Source organism: Capra hircus, chromosome 5 (assembly GCF_001704415.2).
Source record: "Capra hircus breed San Clemente chromosome 5, ASM170441v1, whole genome shotgun sequence".
In the NCBI taxonomy this organism is placed as follows: domain Eukaryota; kingdom Metazoa; phylum Chordata; class Mammalia; order Artiodactyla; family Bovidae; genus Capra; species Capra hircus.
The window spans coordinates 70923616-70941974 of record NC_030812.1 but is presented as its reverse complement, the minus strand read 5'-3'; the positions used below and the strand labels follow the sequence as shown (position 1 = coordinate 70941974).

At 44.9% G+C, this 18359-nt stretch overlaps 1 protein-coding gene across 1 annotated transcript in view; it reads left to right on the top strand.

The window, feature by feature from the left end:
- The window catches only part of LARGE1 (LARGE xylosyl- and glucuronyltransferase 1), a 609955-nt gene that overhangs the window by 149043 nt on the left and 442553 nt on the right, over positions 1–18359 (top strand). Inside the window, exon 2 of the mRNA XM_018048227.1 lies at positions 6307–6494. Coding sequence (XP_017903716.1) covers positions 6389–6494 — 106 coding nt within the window. The 5' untranslated portion in view covers positions 6307–6388. The remainder of the gene's footprint in view (positions 1–6306; positions 6495–18359) is intronic.

Genomic DNA, 18359 nt, shown 5'->3' with positions numbered 1-18359 from the left:
TCTTTCTTGTCTCCCTTCCCTGATTAGCGGTTGTTCAGATTTGCTCTTTGAAACTCAGGGAAGCTCACGGAGGCTGGAATCTACTCCCTACAAACAAGAAATGGGAGAAACGGAAAGGCTTCTGTGCCCAGGAGCCCCACAGAGTCCTGCTTGGTTTCAGTGGGAGGCCAGCTTTGGGTATTAACTGGTTATTTACCAAGTGCTTGAGTACAGGTGTCTTAAACAGTAAGGTGTGCTTGAGTCACCTGGGATCTTGTTAAAATGCAGATTCTGACTTAGTAGGGCTGGGATAGGGCCTGAGATTCTGCATTTCTACGATTACTGCTGGTTCAGGGACCACACTTTGAGTTGAGATAGCTAAGTATAAACTTCTGTCTTAGTTACTGGTAGAAGACTGGGATTCTTTGCCCTTAGGGGTTTTGATCTGATGCAGAGAGATTAATGCACAGAAAGTGACTAGAAAACAATTATGTGATCAGGAAATGTGCTTTTGACACCTAATGGGATTTAGAAAAAAAGGGAAGGAAGGCCATCAAGCCAGGACTTGCCGGAGGGTTCCAGAGAACAGCAATGATTTGAAATTCCTCCTGAGGTTCAGCAGAGGAGGAAGGACATTGCAGGACTGGAAGAAGCACAAGCTGGAATCAAGATTGCCAGGAGAAATATCAATAACCTCAGATATGCAGATGACACCACCCTTATGGCAGAAAGTGAAGAAGAACTAAAGAGCCTCTTGATGAAAGTGAAAGAGGAGAGCGAAAAAGTTGGCTTAAAGCTCAACATTCAGAAAACGAAGATCATGGCATCCGATCCCATCACTTCATGGGAAATAGACGGGGAAACAGTGGAAACAGTGTCAGACGTTATTTTGGGGGGCTCTAAAATCACCGCAGATGGTGACTGCAGCCATGAAATTAAAAGACGCTTACTCCTTGGAAGAAAAGTTATGACCAACCTAGATAGCATATTCAAAAGCAGAGACATTACTTTGCCGACTAAGGTCCATCTAGTCAAGGCTATGGTTTTTCCTGTGGTCATGTATGGATGTGAGAGTTGGACTGTGAAGAAGGCTGAGCGCCAAAGAATTGATGCTTTTGAACTGTGGTGTTGGAGAAGACTCTTGAGAGTCCCTTGGACTGCAAGGAGATCCAACCAGTCCATTCTGAAGGAGATCAAACCTGGGATTTCTTTGGAAGGAATGATGCTGAAGCTGAAACTCCAGTACTTTGGCCACCTCATGCGAAGAGTTGACTCATTGGCAAAGACTCTGATGCTGGGAGGGATTGGGGGCAGTAGGAGAAGGGGGTGACCGAGGATGGGTTGGCTGGATGGCATCACAGACTCTATGGACATGAGTCTGAGTGAACTCCAGGAGATGGTGATGGACAGGGAGGCCTGGTGTGCTGCGATTCATGGGGTCGCAAAGAGTCGGATACCACTGAGCGACTGAACTGAACTGAACTGAACTGGGGCTGTATATGAGAGGATGGCTTGGGTGTAGACATGAGATGAAGATGTCATACCAGCAATAGTATGAATAATGGTAATAGCCAAGCTAACATCAGTTAGCTGTCTATCTGCTGTGTGTCTGTGGGGGTGGGTGTATGTGTTCTCAGTCATATCCAACTCTGCAAATCCATGGATTGTAGCCCTCTGTCTGTGGGATTTCCCAGGGAAGAATACTGGAGTAGGTTGCCATTTCCTATTCCAGGGGGTCTTCCCAACCAAGAGATCGAACCTGCATCTCCTGCATTGGCAGATAGATTCTATACCACTGAGCCACCTGGCTTCCTCTCTGCTATAGGACCTGTATTATAAGCTCAGTGAAAGACAATTCTTTGCCTGCTTACTATAGGGGTGATAATGCTTGACTCTCAGGATTTGGTCAATCTTTTAGTGAGGCAAATTAGTGGCCCTTATCTGCTACATGTCTGTAGGATCAGTTTTTGGATCCTAAGTGATTCCTTTTGATTTTGACCATTGACTTCCTTAGTTTTTTTTTTTTTTTTTTTTTTTGAAGGTTACTTAGATTTTTATTCCCTCTTCTTGTGCAGTGTTTCTGGAAAATCTGCACATCTTGAACACCCATGAAGAATCATTTCTAATATCCATGATGCTAATTAAAGGACAGCCTCTGGTGCTGATGAGAGATGGCTGAACACAGCAGTGTTTGGAATGTAAGCTTCTGACTGGTCTTTTGAGTGGTGACCAGCCAGCCATGGAGGGTATATTCCCGACTGGCATCCTACAGATGTTAATTGACTGCCCCTAGCATGCAAAGAAAGAGTAACACATATATACTACACTGTCTGCACAGAGGTATTTTGAATCACAAGCAATACAGAAAGAAATCATGGTGATTTAAGTTTTTAAATATTTTTAAATGATAAAAGCAATGCATGCTCCTTCTATACTATTTAGGAAAAATATGTGTTCATATTTGTTGAAATTACCCATGTGCTATTCCCAGAGATAACTTTTAATATATACCTTTTTCATATCTATAGCTATAATAGTATTTATACATTTATAAACAGTTTATCACATTGGATGAAGGATACTTGCAATCACATTTAATATTCAACTTTGAATCCTACTTTTATGGCTTAACAGATCATGATCATTTTTCTGGCACATACAGTGTATTTTGTAGATTTGAATTTAATTGGTTAAGATAGATGGGAGAAGACAAATGGAGTAGATACTTAGGAGGAGTGTTGGCCAAAGAATTGGATGTTGGATTTGAGAGAGGTGCGTTTAGAGATGACTCTTAGACACCTGGGTTAATAAGTGAGACCTTCTCCCTTCCCCCAGGCAAGAACAGTTTAGAGACTGGTTTCTAGTTAATAAATGAACATTTGCACATGCTTGGGATATAATATGCAGCCCACCTCCATTTTTTCCTTCCTTTCTTCTTCTTGTGTTGATTCCAGTATTAACTTCCTGGAGGAACCTCTGATATAAATTGAGATTTTTCCTTAAAATGTGTTTTTAGTGCACAGAGGTGTCATTTAAAAGTCAAATTCATGAAGGAATATTTTTTACCTGCTGGGTTTAATTTCAGATGCCAGTGTTATCATAAAATGCAAACCACCCTAGACTTGGTTTTAAAACTTTGTACAAATTGTGCCAGTTGAAATTAACTTCTGCAGATGGAGAGAGGAGAGGATGAAAATAAGTGTTATAAAGAGTCTTAAAAAATGTTATTTAATATTAATGCCACTTGAGTTCCACTCCGTATATGTTCCATCTTTTCCCTAAAGTATAAATTTTTCTATAGCTTTCCAATTATATTTTTGTCTATTTAACTTTTTTTTTTTTTTTTTTGTGGAATGGGAGCAAACAATGGTGATATGTTTGACCCTGAGAAAGAAAATAATCATAAGATTCAAGATGAAAGATTTAAGTTTGATCAGAAGGAAAATGCCCCCTGGCAGAGTTGATAGAATGAATTATCTAAGGAGAGCAAAGCTTGAGGCGTCTCTGCCCCAGATGTGTGTAACCTTTGGCGAGTTAATTCATCTTTCTGGATTTTAGTATTCTCATCCATAAAATGGGGATGAAAAATAGTATTAATACCTACCTCAGGTTATTTTCAGAGTTAAACAGGTAAAAAACATAGGAAAGTGTGTGACAGATAATAAGTGCTATTTACTGTTGGTTTTCTTTATCATTAAGTGAATGTAAAAAAAGAAAAGAAAAAAGTGATTTGAATATAATGGTACCACCTGAAGGGGACTTCCCTGGTGGCTCAGTGGTAAAGAATCCACTTGCCAATACAGGAGACGCGGGTTCAATCCCTGGGTCAGGAAGATCCCCTGGAGAAGGAAATGGCAACCTACTCCATTATTCTTGCCAGGGAAATCCCATGCACAGAAAAGCCTGGCAGGCTGCAATCCAAGGGGTCGCAAGAGTCAGACATGACTGAGCAACTGAACAAGGACACGCACCTGAAGGAGAATTGAGTAGGCAGGTCTTTCAGGTTTAAAACACCCCTGTGGAATGTCCGGCAAGACCTACTGGTTGAGATCTCTTTTTGTAAACCAAGCTCTATGGGGGCTGGGGAGAGTGGCTATGTGGAGGGATAATAATATAAGTAAGGCTGCTCTTCGGCATTTTGGAAGGGGGTTAGGGTCACCTCTGCCAGGTGCTTGACCATTTTGCTAGTCACTTATTCTAGAGCACTCTCGTTTAAGACTCATAACCACCCTCCCTGACAGAAGATGTCACTTATCTTATAGAGGAAGAAAATGAAGCTTCCCCAGAGAAGAGGGGGCTTCCCCCATGGCTCTAATGGTGAAGAACCTGCCTGCTAATTCAGGAGACGTTAGAGATGCAGGTTTGATCCCTGGGTCGGGAAGAACCCCTGGAGGAGGGCATGGCAACCCACTCCAGTGTTCTTGCCTGGAGAATCAATCCCATAGACAGAGCCTGGTGGCTACAATCTATAGGGTCAGAAAGAGTTGAACATGGCTGAAGTGACTTAACACACAATGCACAGAGAAGCGGGACTTGCTAAGGTCACGGCTCTTCAGGTGTGGCACCCGGATTTGCATCCAGATCTTTCTAACTGCACAGCCTCCACCAACACTCCCTCTCCCTGAGAGATCCTCAGCATATCTTCCATCCTCCTTCTTAGTGACTAGCGGAGTCTGTATGCGGGGTTTGTTTCCTGTGCTTCAGAATGTAAAACTTCCCTAAGAGGGACTTCTCAAGTCAACATTCTCCTTGTTTAAAGAGATTTTGCTTTCTCAGGTTTTACTTCCTCATCCACACCCTCTAGCCCTGTGGTCTTTGATCTGTTTCTAGAAACAGCCATTCAGGAAATCCCATCAGAGTGGTTGCAGAAGAAAGCTTGGCCTTAACAGCTGAGATTGACTCCATCAGGCGTTCATTGCCAACAACTTGCCTAACACAGACTCCTGAAGCTTGAGAGGGTCGCCTTTGGTTAGGATCCCATTCTGTTTATTTGTTCAACAGACAATCAGCAAGCCCGCAGGTGACAGGCAGTAGGCTAAGTCTTAGTGAATGTGAGGTGAGTCGGAGGGGGCACCTGCCTTCTGAAAGCACCAAGGGTGGCGGGGAAGGAGACACTTCAACTAGACCTTTGTCCCATAGGGTTTAAGGGATGCATCCAAGGGAACATTCAAACCAGCTCTTCCATGGGCATCCCTTCCTTAGGAATCTGCAGGCTTTTGTACCTGTCCGCCCTGTGTCCATGTGGACTTTTCACTTCCAGCCAGTGTGTGATGTCCGTGTTAGGACCTGGGAGGAGATGAGACTGTATGACCTGCTGGTGTTTACATTTTTTTTAATAAGTCATGTCCCTTCCTGGTCAAGTACTTGGGTGAAAGATCCTGGGCCCTCTAGTCCATCTGAATTGACCTTCTGCCTCTTTTGGGTCCTCTCTCTACTGGCCTTCTGCGTGGTCTACAATTGTCCCTCTGCAGGCTGGTTGTAGGTTATCTGTCTTCTCCTCTCCGATCTGTTCCAGTGTGAATTGTTTTGTGCTTTTCTGGACATCTTCCCTTTGAAAGGGGTAAAACTATAAAGACACCTTCTGTGGAATGTTTCTAGGTTTTCCACAGTGATTGAGGTGCAGCCTCCCCACCATGATCTTGGGGCCTCTCCAGTTCCCTTTCTCTTGAGTGTGTTGTTCATCAGCCTGCTGGGCCTTCTGCATCTCTCTCTGCTGGAACATGGGGACTGTTCTGCCTTCTTGACCGAACACAGATGGATCAGCTTCACTGGTTCATGAAAATCCCAGTCATCACATTCTTGGGGTTCCTGATGTTGGTCTTTCTTGTCAGACTGTGCTCTTTAAAGCCAGCCCTTGTTCTGGTCAATTTTGAAAACGCAGCCCTTGTTTAGTGCTTGGTACTTACAAGATGTTTACTAGGTACTCTTTTTAATAAGTGTTAGTCCAGGCTTCAAAACTCACCTGTGTACTTGTCTGTGTATATATGCATGAGAGAGAAAGAGACTAAGTGGGGGGTGTCTGCTATAGTTCGTTTCATCCTGCATTTGTTTATTTTGTAAAGAACTCTTTTTGAGGTTTGACAGAAAACAACAAAATTCTGTAAAGCAACTATCCTTCAATTAAAAAATAAATTAATTAAAAACAACAAGAAAAAAGAAAAGAACTCTTGCAGTTTGGGTAGACTGCAAGACTGCAGCATCGTCTCTTGGGATGAAGCTGTAGATGAGCCGAACCACTCTCAGGATCTGCAGGATATTTCTCTTCTGCAATTTGCATCCATCGACAGTTCTAAGAACTCAGCCCTTCCTCTTTGCTCTTCCTTCCAGAAAGTATTATGAGGGAGGCTGAGGACGCCACGCTCGGGGCAGAGACACGGCGCTGGGATTAGGGCCTGCCACTTCTGAGAGGATGCTGGGGGTCTGCAGAGGGAGACGGAAATTCCTGGCTGCTTCGTTGACTCTGCTCTGCATCCCAGCCATCACCTGGCTTTACCTGTTTGCCGGGAGCTTTGAAGGTAAGAAGGAAGCTTTCCCACAGGGAGAGGGGTGGAGGGAAGAAGGAACACTGGCTGCCCTTGGAGTCCTCGGAACAAGCTCCAACTCTTCCAATCCCAACTTCTTATTCTGTAGAACAATGGAATTTTGATGCCCCATCACAGGGAAAGATTTGTCTAGGTTTGGGTCTTCCCAGGTGGTGCTAGTAGTAAAGAACCCACCTGCCAATGCAGGAGACATAAGAGACATGGCTTCGTTTTCCTGGGTTAGGAAGATCCCCTGGAGGAGGGCATGGCAACCCACTCTAGTATCCATGCCTGGAAAATCCCATGGACAGAGGAGCCTGGTGGGCTACAGTCCATAGGGTTGCAAAGAGTCAGACATGACTGAAGCTACTTAGCATGCACACACAAAGGAAACTGCAGGCAGTCAGTGATGGGAAGACAGAAAGGTAAATACAAAGATAAAAACAAGGTGCCTCTGGATACAGCAGTATAGTGGAGGTTACACAAATGTCAGGTACCAGCTTTGTAGGCTGATCGCTGTGCTGATAATGGGGAAAAGGTTGAGTCCTGCAGGGATTACTTCATGCAGTTTATGGAGTCAGATGTTTCATGCATTCTTTCGTCTGTTCATTCGCTTATCTGTTCAGCCAGCATTTTGCAACTGGTTAACATCTGTGCGAAACTAGGTGCTGGGAATCCGGTGATAACAGATTTGAACCTTCAGAGTGTCATGGAGGAGACAGGTTAACACGTGATTGCTGTACATTGCTGTACCTGGTAACTCCTTAAGATGAGGCAAGCTCCCAGGGCTGGGAGACAGGGTGGTCAGCGCTATCAGGTGGGCTGATTGTGGAAGATGAGTGGTGATGCTGATGGGCTGAGTACCGGGGTTCAGCAAAGCAGACGCCCTTCCTGAGCAAACAACAAACACTCCTCCCTGCCACTTCCCTGAAACCCACAGAAGAGATGCACGAACCATCCTTCTAGCCAGGAGTTTCTAATGTAGTGCCACGCTCTGTGTATCAGAGACGCTTTCCTAAGCTTCAGGGAGGGAAGGAATGGCAGTATTGAAGAGCCTACTTTCTTTTTATTTACCCCCAACTTGACTTAAAAAACATGTGTGTGTGTGTATATATATATATGTGTGTATATATATATATATATATATATATATATACATCTCCAATGAAAATCTGTCTCTAGAAGGTCACTACTGTGTTTTTAAACATTTCCTTTATGCATAATTGTATTGACAGCTCAAGGCTACCTTTTAATTGGGAGTTCCACTTCTCTTTCTGAGATTTGCCCTGAATTTGTTTGGCTGAATATCAATGAGCTGGAACTCTTCCCTTCAGATCAGGGAAGGGCCCAGTACCACACCCCTGTCCCTTTCCTGTCCCCAGACCTCCCTGGAGTAGCAGATAAAGCTGTTACCTAAGCATCTAGATAGAGTGGATTTTGCCATGGCTGTGGGTGATAGATTATGCCATGGCCGTGGATGGCTAAGTTTTGGTAAAGAGATCAGAGGGAGGATGGTGAGTTGGTATTGGCAATGAAAAAAAGTAGAAGGAAGCATTCTCCAGGGATGATGGCAGAAACCCTGTGAAAGAAAGCCAAGAGCCTTAATGCCGGTACAGGTTTAATGCATTGAAATGTTGACTTTGACAATATGACTAGATTGGTAATAAGAGTATAGCAGCAATAATGATAATGACAACAACATACACTGTAATATTCTGAGCATTTCTACATGCCTGGCATTGTTGTGAGGATTTAATGCATGGTCAGGAAGCAGCAGTTAGAACTGGACATGGAACAACAGACTGGTTCCAAATAGGAAAAGGAGTACGTCAAGGCTGTATATTGTCACCCTGCTTATTTAACTTCTGTGCAGAGTACATCATGAGAAATGCTGGACTGGAAGAAACACAAGCTGGAATCAAGATTGCCGGGAGAAATATCAATAACCTCAGATATGCAGATGACACCATCCTTATGGCAGAAAGTGAGGAGGAACTAAAAAGCCTCTTGATGAAAGTGAAAGTGGAGAGTGAAAAAGTTGGCCAAAAGCTCAACATTCAGAAAACGAAGATCATGGCATCTGGTCCCATCACTTCATGGCAAATAGATGGGGAAACAGTGGAAACGGTGTCAGACTTTATTTTGGGGGGCTCCAAAATCACTGCAGATGGTGACTGCAGCCATGAAATTAAAAGACGCATACTCCTTGGAAGAAAAGTTATGACCAACCTAGATAGCATATTCAAAAGCAGGGACATTACTTTGCCGACTAAGGTCCATCTAGTCAAGGCTATGGTATTTCCTGTGGTCATGTATGAATGTGAGAGTTGGACTGTGAAGAAAGCTGAGCGCTGAAGAATTGATGCTTTTGAACTGTGGTGTTGGAAAAGACTCTTGAGAGTCCCTTGGACTGCAAGGAGATCCAACCAATCCATTCTGAAGGAGATCAGCCCTGGGATTTCTTTGGAAGGAATGATGCTGAAGCTGAAACTCCAGTACTTTGGCCACCTCATGTGAAGAGTTGACTCATTGGAAAAGACTCTGATGCTGGGAGGGATTGGGGTCAGGAGGAGAAGGGGACTACAGAGGATGAGATGGCTAGATGGCATCACTGACTCGATGGATGTGAGTCTGAGTGAACTGCGGGAGTTGGCGATGGACAGGGAGGCCTGGAGTGCTGCGATTCATGGGGTCGCAAAGAGTCGGACATGACTGAGTGACTGAACTGAACTGAACTGAATTCCTCCTTCACAATAACCCTGTGTGGTGGGTTCCAATGAGGAGGTCTAGGAAGATCAGCTGTGGTGATATGCCCAGGGACCCAAAGCCAGTCAAGATGGGGCCTGGGCTTATTGGACTTGAGAGCAGGAGGTTTTAACTGCAGTTCCATGTTGTGGACTGGGCTTCAGTGAGGGGAGTTTAGGTGGGAAAACGGGAACCTACAAGGTGTCATGTGACCTTTCTGGGCGTGTATGAGGGAAGCTGTACAATTTTTATTTCTGCTCATTGGTAGAAACCCAACTCCAAATGACTTCGGCAAAGAGGGAATTTGGTGACTACTGAAACTGATAAGTTCAAAGGAAAAATTCTGCTTCAGGTACGGTTGGATCCAGGGACTCCGATGACATCTTTGTGGCTCTGTCTCCCTACTTTGTTTTGCTCTACTTTTCTCTGCTGTAGTTCTTTCAGGATAGCTTTTCCTCTCCAGTGAAAACTTTGGCCAACAATTTATGCTCACCAGTCCCTTGTAGAAAGAGGGGGATTCCTCCCCATAATCCCCTAGCATCACCTCTGGTTAGATTACCTTTGGTCCCTCTTGGTCTGGAAAGTAATCACTGTGGTTGGGATGCAGATGAGGGCAACTCTGAGCTCTGTGGCTATTTCTAGACCAGAGTTCCCTGAAGCATGTGAAGTGAGACTGGGGAGGGGTGGTCCCTAAAGGTACATGGTGCAGCTCCCCAAAGAGGGGAAACTAAAAGTTGATCTGGATTGTGGAGAACTCAGATCTGGCTGTGCTTAGTGATAGGTTGATATCAACTTAAAGGTCTCTTTCCAGCATCATGCTCTCTAGTCCAGCTCTGGCTGATGGAGTGACTGTACCCATGGACTTTTATTAGACTGGCAGATAGACTGCATTAAGTAGGGGTTGAATGATCCAGATACAAAAAAGATCTTCATGACCCAGATAATCACGATGGTGTGATCACTCACCTAGACCCAGACATCCTGGATAATCATGATGGTGTGATCATTCACCTAGAGCCAGACATCCTAGAATGTGAAGTCAAGTGGGCCTTAGGAAGCATCACTATGATCAAAGCTAGTGGAAGTGATGGAATCCCAGTTGAGCTATTTCAAATCCTGAAAGATGATGCTGTGAATGTGCTACACTCAGTATGCCAGCAAATTTGGACAACGCAGCAGTAGCCACAGGACTGGAAAAGGTCAGTTTTCATTCCAATCCCAAAGAAAGACAAAGCCAAAGAATGCTCAAACTACTGCACAGTTGCAGTCATCTCACATGCTAGTAAAGTAATGCTCACAATTCTCCAAGCCAGGCTTCAGCAATACGTGAACCGTGAACTTCCAGATGTTCAAGCTGGTTTTAGAAAAAGCAGAGGAATCATAGATCAAATTGCCAGCATCCTCTGGGTCATCAAAAAAGCAAAAAGAGTTCCAGAAAAACATCTACTTCTGCTTTATTGACTATGCCATAACCTTTGACTGTGTGGATCACAACAAACTGTGGAAAATTCTGAAAGAGATGGGAATGCCAGACATATGACCTGCCTCTTGAGAAACCTGTATGCAGGTCAGGAAGCAAGAGTTAGAACTGGACAGGGAACAACAGACTGGTTTCAAATAGAAAAAGGAGTATGTCAAAGCTGTATATTGTCACTGTGCTTATTTAACTTACATGCAGAGTACATAATGAGAAACACTGGGCTGGATGAAACACAAGCTGAAATCAAGATTGCTGGGAGAAATATCAACAACCTCAGATATGCAGATAACACCACCCTTATGGCAGAAAGTGAAGAAGAACTAAAGAGCCTGTTGATGAAAGTGAAAGAGGAGAGTGAAAAAGCTGGGTTAAAATTCAACTTTCAGAAAACTAAGATCATGGCATCTGGTCCCATCACTTCGTAGCAAATAGATGGGGAAGCAATGGAAACAGTGGCAGACTTCATTTTGGGGGGCTCCAAAATCACTGCAGATGATGATTACAGCCATGAAATTAAAAGACTTTTGCTCCTTGGAAGCAAAGTTATGACCAACCTAGACAGCATATTAAAAAGCAGAGACATTACTTTGCCAACAAAGGTCAGTCTAGTCAAGGCTATGATTTTTCCAGTAGTCATGTATGATGTGAGAGCTGGACCATAAAGAAAGCTGAGTGCCAAAGAATTGATGCTTTTGAACTGTGGTTTTGGAGAAGACTCTTGAGAGTCCCTTGGACTGCAAGGAGATCCAACCAGTCCATCTTGAAGGAAATCAGGCCTGAATATTCATTGGAAGGACTGATATTGAAGCTGAAACTCCAATACTTTGGCCACCTGATGCGGAGAGCTGACTCATTTGAAAAGACCCTGATGCTGGGAAGGATTTAAGGCAGGAGGAGAAGGGGAAAACAGAGGATGAGATAGTTGGATGGCATCACCAACTCAATAGACATGAGTTTGAGTAGGCTCTGGGAGTTGGTGATGGACAGGGAGGCCTGGCGTGCCCCAGTCCATGGGGTCACATAGAGTTGGACACAGCTGAGTGACTGAACTAACTGATCCGGGTACATTAACAGAAGCAAGACCTAGGTTTGATCCCTGAGTCGGGAAGATCCCCTGGAGAAGGGAATGGCAACCCACTCCAGTACTCTTGCCTACAGAATTCAATGGACAGAGGAGCCTGGCGGGCTACAGTCCATGGGGTCGCAAAGAGTCGGACACGACTGAACTACTGACACTTTCACTTTCTAGCTAGGAGGATGAAGGTGACACATTTCTTTTACCACGTATCAGTTAGTCCATAGCTGGGCCACTGCATTTATTTCTGGATGCTACACTTTGACAGCAATCTAGATAATCTAGGTGAATGACAGTGCCATCTCAAACCTTATTTTGTACGAAATAGTGGAAAGAATGGGGCTGTTCACCTTGGAGAAACAGAGGCTCCAGGTGTATATGACCAGTTTCACTAAACAGTCAAAGGGCTACCATCTGAAAGAGAGATTGGGCTTACTCTGACAGCCCCTGAATCTATGGAGGGATGTGGCAGGGAGCCAGATGTCAAGATCATCATAATAAGGGTCGTTCTGTCCAGTGCTGGGATGAGCAGCCCTGGAAGGGAGGGATGAGAGGTGTGCAGACGGAAGGGTGATCATCAGGGCAGTTGCACAGGGGGAACTGCCTGCCTGGTCCTGACCCAGAGATCCTGAGACTCTAGAGAAGCCTGACTGTTTATTCAGAAACAAAAATTTTCCTCCTTGGAGTTCCTGCCAGTTGCCGCAGGCATCAGTACACTTCCAAAAGGGCCTGCAGAGACAGTCTTTTCTTTATAGTTAAACATAACAACTTTGCAATCCATTTATTGACACCCTTGAGTTTTCTGTCTTAAGGCAGGTGGAACCATAAATAAGGGACAGAGTTGTTGCCTGAATTCAGACTTTAGGTGGGTTTATTTATTTCTCAACCCTGTCTAATTTTGATGGATGATCTCCCGAGAACAGAGCCTAGAACTCTTCCTGAGATGTGGATGCTTTTAGATAGAATATGATTTTGGAGTCAGATTACATCATGATATATTGAGAGAGCAAGGGATGGAGTCAGGATCTCAGACTATAAAATCAACTCAAAGTAGCTGGTAATTTGGGGCATAATCATGCTTCTCTTCTCCTTCTGCTTGAAATGATGTTATCAAAGTGAAGCTTACCTATTGGGACACAACATTCTACATGTATATGATTCTAAGCATTGGATGTGAATGAGTTGGAAATGACCAGAATCTTCTCCAGTTAATGGGAAATAGGACAGGAGAAGGAGAAAGTCTTACTGTGATTTGCTCTGGAGTGTGGGCTTCCCAGGTGGCACTAGTGGTAAAGAACCTGCCTGCCAGTGGAAGAGATCTAAGAGACACGGTTTGAATCCTGTGTTGGGATGACCCCCTGGAGGAGGGCAAGGCAGCCCAATCTAGTATTCTTGCCCGGAGAATCCCATGGACAGAGGAGCCCAGCAAACTGCTGTGCATAGGGTGGCAAAGAGTCGGACACGACCAAAGCACTTAGCACACACGCACACATGTGGATCCAGGATCAGTGCATAAAAGTTATGGGAAGCAGGAGTTTTCTTAGTGTAAGAAAGAATACCTCTTCTAACTCCTTTGCCAGGTGTTAGAATTCACCATTTGGGAAAGCTTCCTTCCTGGACCTCTTTGTCAGAAGCCAGTGACCATTGGTTAAGAATGCGGATTCATGTTGATGTATGGCAAAACCAATACAGTATTGTAAAGTAAAAAAAAAAAAAAGTAGAATCGTCACAACAACAAGAAGAAAAAGAATGCCCATCAGGGGAAGTTTTTGCTGCTGCTTCAGTCCCCAGGTTCCTAAACGCTGCTGACTCCATGTCTTCCCACACCTTATGTTCCTCTGCCATCGCGGTTAACATCCCCAGCTGCCCATGCTGCAGGCTCCAAGCGTGGAGGCTTTGTTCTCTTCCTTTGTCATTCCCTGGGTTGCTGTGTCCTGTCACGTCTGATCTTGGCCTCGTGCAGCTGTGTCTTTCGTTTCCCCTGCTTTCACCACCTCTGATGCACTGGCTCTGCTCTCCACGTTCATCTTTTGGGGTCGGGTCTGATGCAGCAGCTGGCTCTCCTACCCGTCTCCTCCACCCTCAGTCACAGCACCTCTCTGCTCCTCGTCTGCCCTGCAGCCCCATGTCCTCACACCCTCCTCACGTTCCTGTCCAGCCACGCTAGACTTCCCTCCATGCTCGGTGTCCTCTGGGTTTTGCATATGCTGTTCCTTCCCCTCCTGTCTTTGCTTGGCCAGCTTAGAATCTCCTGTCTCAGCGTAAACATGAGAGCGCCTCACCCTTAACTAGGTTGGCTTCCCCTGCTCCAGCCCCCACCCCCAACTCCCTGTCCTTTCCCCTCCCTCATACTCAGGACACTTGGTTTTTCTTGTGTTTGGAATCACTGTCTTCTCTACTGACTGTATTTCTCTATTGGCTGTATTTTGTCATCTGATGACATTTTTGATGTATTTTGGTCATCTGATGTGAACAGAAGACTCATTGGAAAAGTCCCTGATGCTGGGAAAGATTGAGGGCAGGAGAAGAGGGCGTCAGAGAAGGAGATAGTTGATGGCATCTCCGATGCAATGAACATGAACTTGGCCAGACTCCGGGAGATGGTGAGGGACTGGGAGGTCTGGCATGCTGCAGTCCATGAGGTTGCAAAGAGTCGGACACGACGGGGCAACTGAACAGCAGCTACTGACTGTAAGCATCAGGAGGCAAGTGGTTTAGCCTGTTCATTCTTCCGTCTCCAGCACCTACTGTGTGCCAGAACCGTTTGCTGAGTGTATGACTGAGCGAAGGAACGTGCACTCTTCAGGCTTTGAGTGTTGCCAGCTATCTTTGTTCCCTCCTGATTTACGGCAGACTCCTTGTCATGGCGCTGGGGTCTTTCACAGGCTTTCTCTCTCCGTCTATAATTTCTGTCTTCACTCGGGTGAGGACACCTCATCGAACATCCTGAGAAAACCCGTCTTCATTTTCACTCTTCGTTCTTTCTGCCCAGGATACGGTTCTCTTTTCCACAACCCTTCCTCCTAGCCTGCTCCTTTAGTGCCCGTACTCGGCGTCACTTTCTCCTAATGTCTGATCCGGTCTTAAAACTTCCGTGACAAAACTCACCAAGGGATATTTTGCTTGCTTGGTGTCCTTCTAGCCACTTGTGTGTGAGGTTCTTGAGACAGCAGACTGTTTTACTGATTATCACATCCCCCAAGCCTGGGCATCACTCTGCTCAGTTCTTTATAAATGTTGCCCGGAAACGATTCTACTATTAAGGGCAGCAGGCGCCCATGTGGCTTCCCAGTTGGTGCTAGTGGTAAAGAACCTGCCTCCAGGGCAGGGAAACATAATGAGGCATGGGTTTGATCTCTGGGTCGGGAAGATCCCCTCAAGAAGGAAATGGCAACCCACTCCAGTTTTCCTGCCTGGAGAATTCCTTGGAAAGATGAGCCTGGGAGGCTCATGTCCATAGGTTCATAGAGTTGGACATGACTGAATCAACTTAGCATGTACACGCGCACGTAGGAGCCTGAGTAGACAAGGGCTTCTCCTGGTGCTCTGAGCAGCTCTGACTTTGAGACCTCAGGATATGGCACTGGACGCCTCACCTGCCTTTTGGTAGGGATGCTAATTCTGGGACTGGAGCTGCTTAAACACATCTCTGAATTTAGATCCTGCCTGTAATTTTCTGCCAGAATCGCCTTTTCTCGTGGGCATGGGAGTGGTTCTTTCTTCTCTGCCCATCAAGGAGATGGCATTCAGCTGCTGTTGAGTTATCAGCAGGTGGAGAAGGTGCCTTACAGCCACTCAGAAAATGGTTCACACATGGTGCCCTCGGAGCATTCATTACCAGCTCCACACAGGCCCTTCCTGTGGTCACGGGAGGCAGGCCAGTGAGGGTTGAGGGTGTTATTTAAAAGCAGATGCTTTCAGAGATGTAGCATCTAGAACATTTAAAAGCAGTACCATGAACAGGCACAGGATATTAATTCCTGGCTGATTTCAGCCAGCACCCACGTTTGCCATTCCTGAAGCCTCCCCTCACTGTTCATGCGCTCTATCAGCACAAGCTCCTCCTGAAATGAATCGTTACTTTCAATGATTGCAAGTTGTTACTGTAAATTTCAACAGGAGAAAATGAGGTTCTGGCATTTGACCATTTTGAAGAGTTGCAGTGAGAACCAAGGAGTAAGTTAAAGCATTTTCCTTGTTTATTTGTTATGGGAGACCACGGGGCATGTGAACGGCGGAGTAGGGGAGATGGGGGCTTGTCCAAACATAACCGCTTGCCCAGCCCCACATTCCCTTGCCCCATCCCTCAGCCTGGACCTGATGCAGGAGGTTTGTGAATTTCAGACAAGGTGCTAGTGGGTAATTTGCTGAAGGTTTCATTAGCGCTGGGCCATGTGGCAGCTTTGATGGCAGCCAAACCATTTTGCCTTCCTGCCGATGGCCCTGATGTATCACTTAATAAGGATATTATGAGGTATAAGAACATAGGATGCTGAATGCGAAATGAAATGGGAAGTGTAATATAAAAGTTTTATTGATTTAAAAAAAAAAAAAAAGATCAGAAATGAAGGGCTTTTCTAGCCAGGACTTAATAGCATTAGTGCTGAGCTTAGGAAAAGTCTGCAAAGGATGAAAATGTGCAAGCGAGAAGCTGCAAGTGGTGCCTGGGCACGGGCACAGTAGGGCTGTGTGTGTCAGCGGTTCTTACCTTAGGCCAAAAAGCATGTCTTCAGGGTCTTGGAATGTGAAAGTGCAGCCCAAGTCTATCGAGGTCTACGATTTTATCTGATTGTGAGAGGGTTCCTAAGGCGACCTCTACTTTTCTTACATCCAGCTTTTAACCTTAAAATACTATCAGTGGTCCTGCTGAGGTGGAGAAAATGACCCTGAAGTCTCAGTTGGCTACATCTCCTGGAAAAGCTCATAGCAAGAGCCTTGGGTGAGGCGTCAGGAAACCTGGTTTCCATGAGCCCCAGCAGCCCCCCGTATTAGTTTTTTGTGGCTACTGCAGTGTGTTACCACAAATGTAGTGGCTTCAAACACAAATTTGCTGTCTTACAGTTTCAGAGGTCAGAAATCCAAAATGAGTTTCACTGGGCTGAACCCAAGATGTTGCCAGGGCTGGTTCTTTCTTGAGGCCCCTGGAGAGAAACCGCTTCCTGGCCTCATTCGTCTTCTGGAGGCTGCCGTTCTCCTTGGCTTGTGGCGTCTTCCTCCATCTCCAAGGCCAGAGGGGTCGCATGTTCAGATTATTCTGTGACCTCTGCTTCTGTGGTAACATCTCTTTCTCCAATTGTGACCCTCCTGCCTCCCTTGTGATTATGTTGAGCCCATCTGGATAATCCAGGACAACTGTCCCATCTTAGAATCCTTAATCTAATCACATCCACCAAGTCCTTGTTACCATGGACAATAACATAGTCACAGGCTGTGGGGATTAGGATGTGCACATAATGGGGGAACCATGCTGTGGTCCTCCATACCCCTCCCCTGCAGTCCTCTGCTCCTGCACCCCCTCCATCTTCTTGCTCTTTAGAGACAAAGCAAAGGGTTGTTGTTCCATCTGCTTTCTCATAAAGATATCTTATCCTGCTCCGGGAGTTTTGACTTCAATCATAGATACATGAATGACTAGCAGGACTTAGCGCTCATGAAAAAGGGCATTGTATTTAGACGTGTTTGCCTGTTCAGTTTTGACCCTGATACTTTGTCTATAATAGGTGCTTCATCAGGAACCAGTGATAGGTTAAGGTTTTCTGAAATGAAAGGCCCAGAACTTCTGCTCTTCGAGGGTTCTGGTCTGAAAATGATTTATTTTTTAGTTTCAGATGTCAATTTAACAAAAGGAGGGGGATCTCATCAACCTATTGACGGTTGAGTACATCAATTTTAAGTAAATGAGAGCCACTTGTGTAACTATTTGGGCTACTCTTCGTATTATCACCTACCTAAATCATCTACCAAAGAGAAATGTGTCTATATCAGCACAAAAGATGAGTAAGAAGAGGTTTACATGGGTATGTGTAAATGCCTGTCCACAGTAAAAATAAACACATCAATAGTGGCATATTTATATTGTGAAATATAGCAGAGCAGTGAAAATCTACTCATGGTGTTGAGCAAAAGAAGCCAGACACAAAAGAATAAATACTGTATGATTTCAGTTATATGGGAAAACAGTCAACTTAGGGGTAGAGATGAGACTGGGGCAGGATAATAGACTCTGTGTGCTGGCAATAATTGAATTTACTTGTTAACCTCTGATTATACGATTATACAGGTGTGTTCACTTTGACAGTTCATCCAGTTTTTCATTGATTTATTTTCCTGTGTGTGTGTGTGTTTAATAAAAAACCTATGCAGGCTTTGTTAAATAAGTACCTGAATTTGAAGAGATGGTGTAGATCTTGCATTCTTTTCAGGTGAGAGGGATTTTATTAACTTTTGCAATTTACGAATCTATGTCACTGTTTAATTTTGAAATCCAAACGCTTTTCCAGCATGGGACTTTTCTTTGGGGACAGATGTTTAACATTTCTGTGCAACCGCATTTCCATTT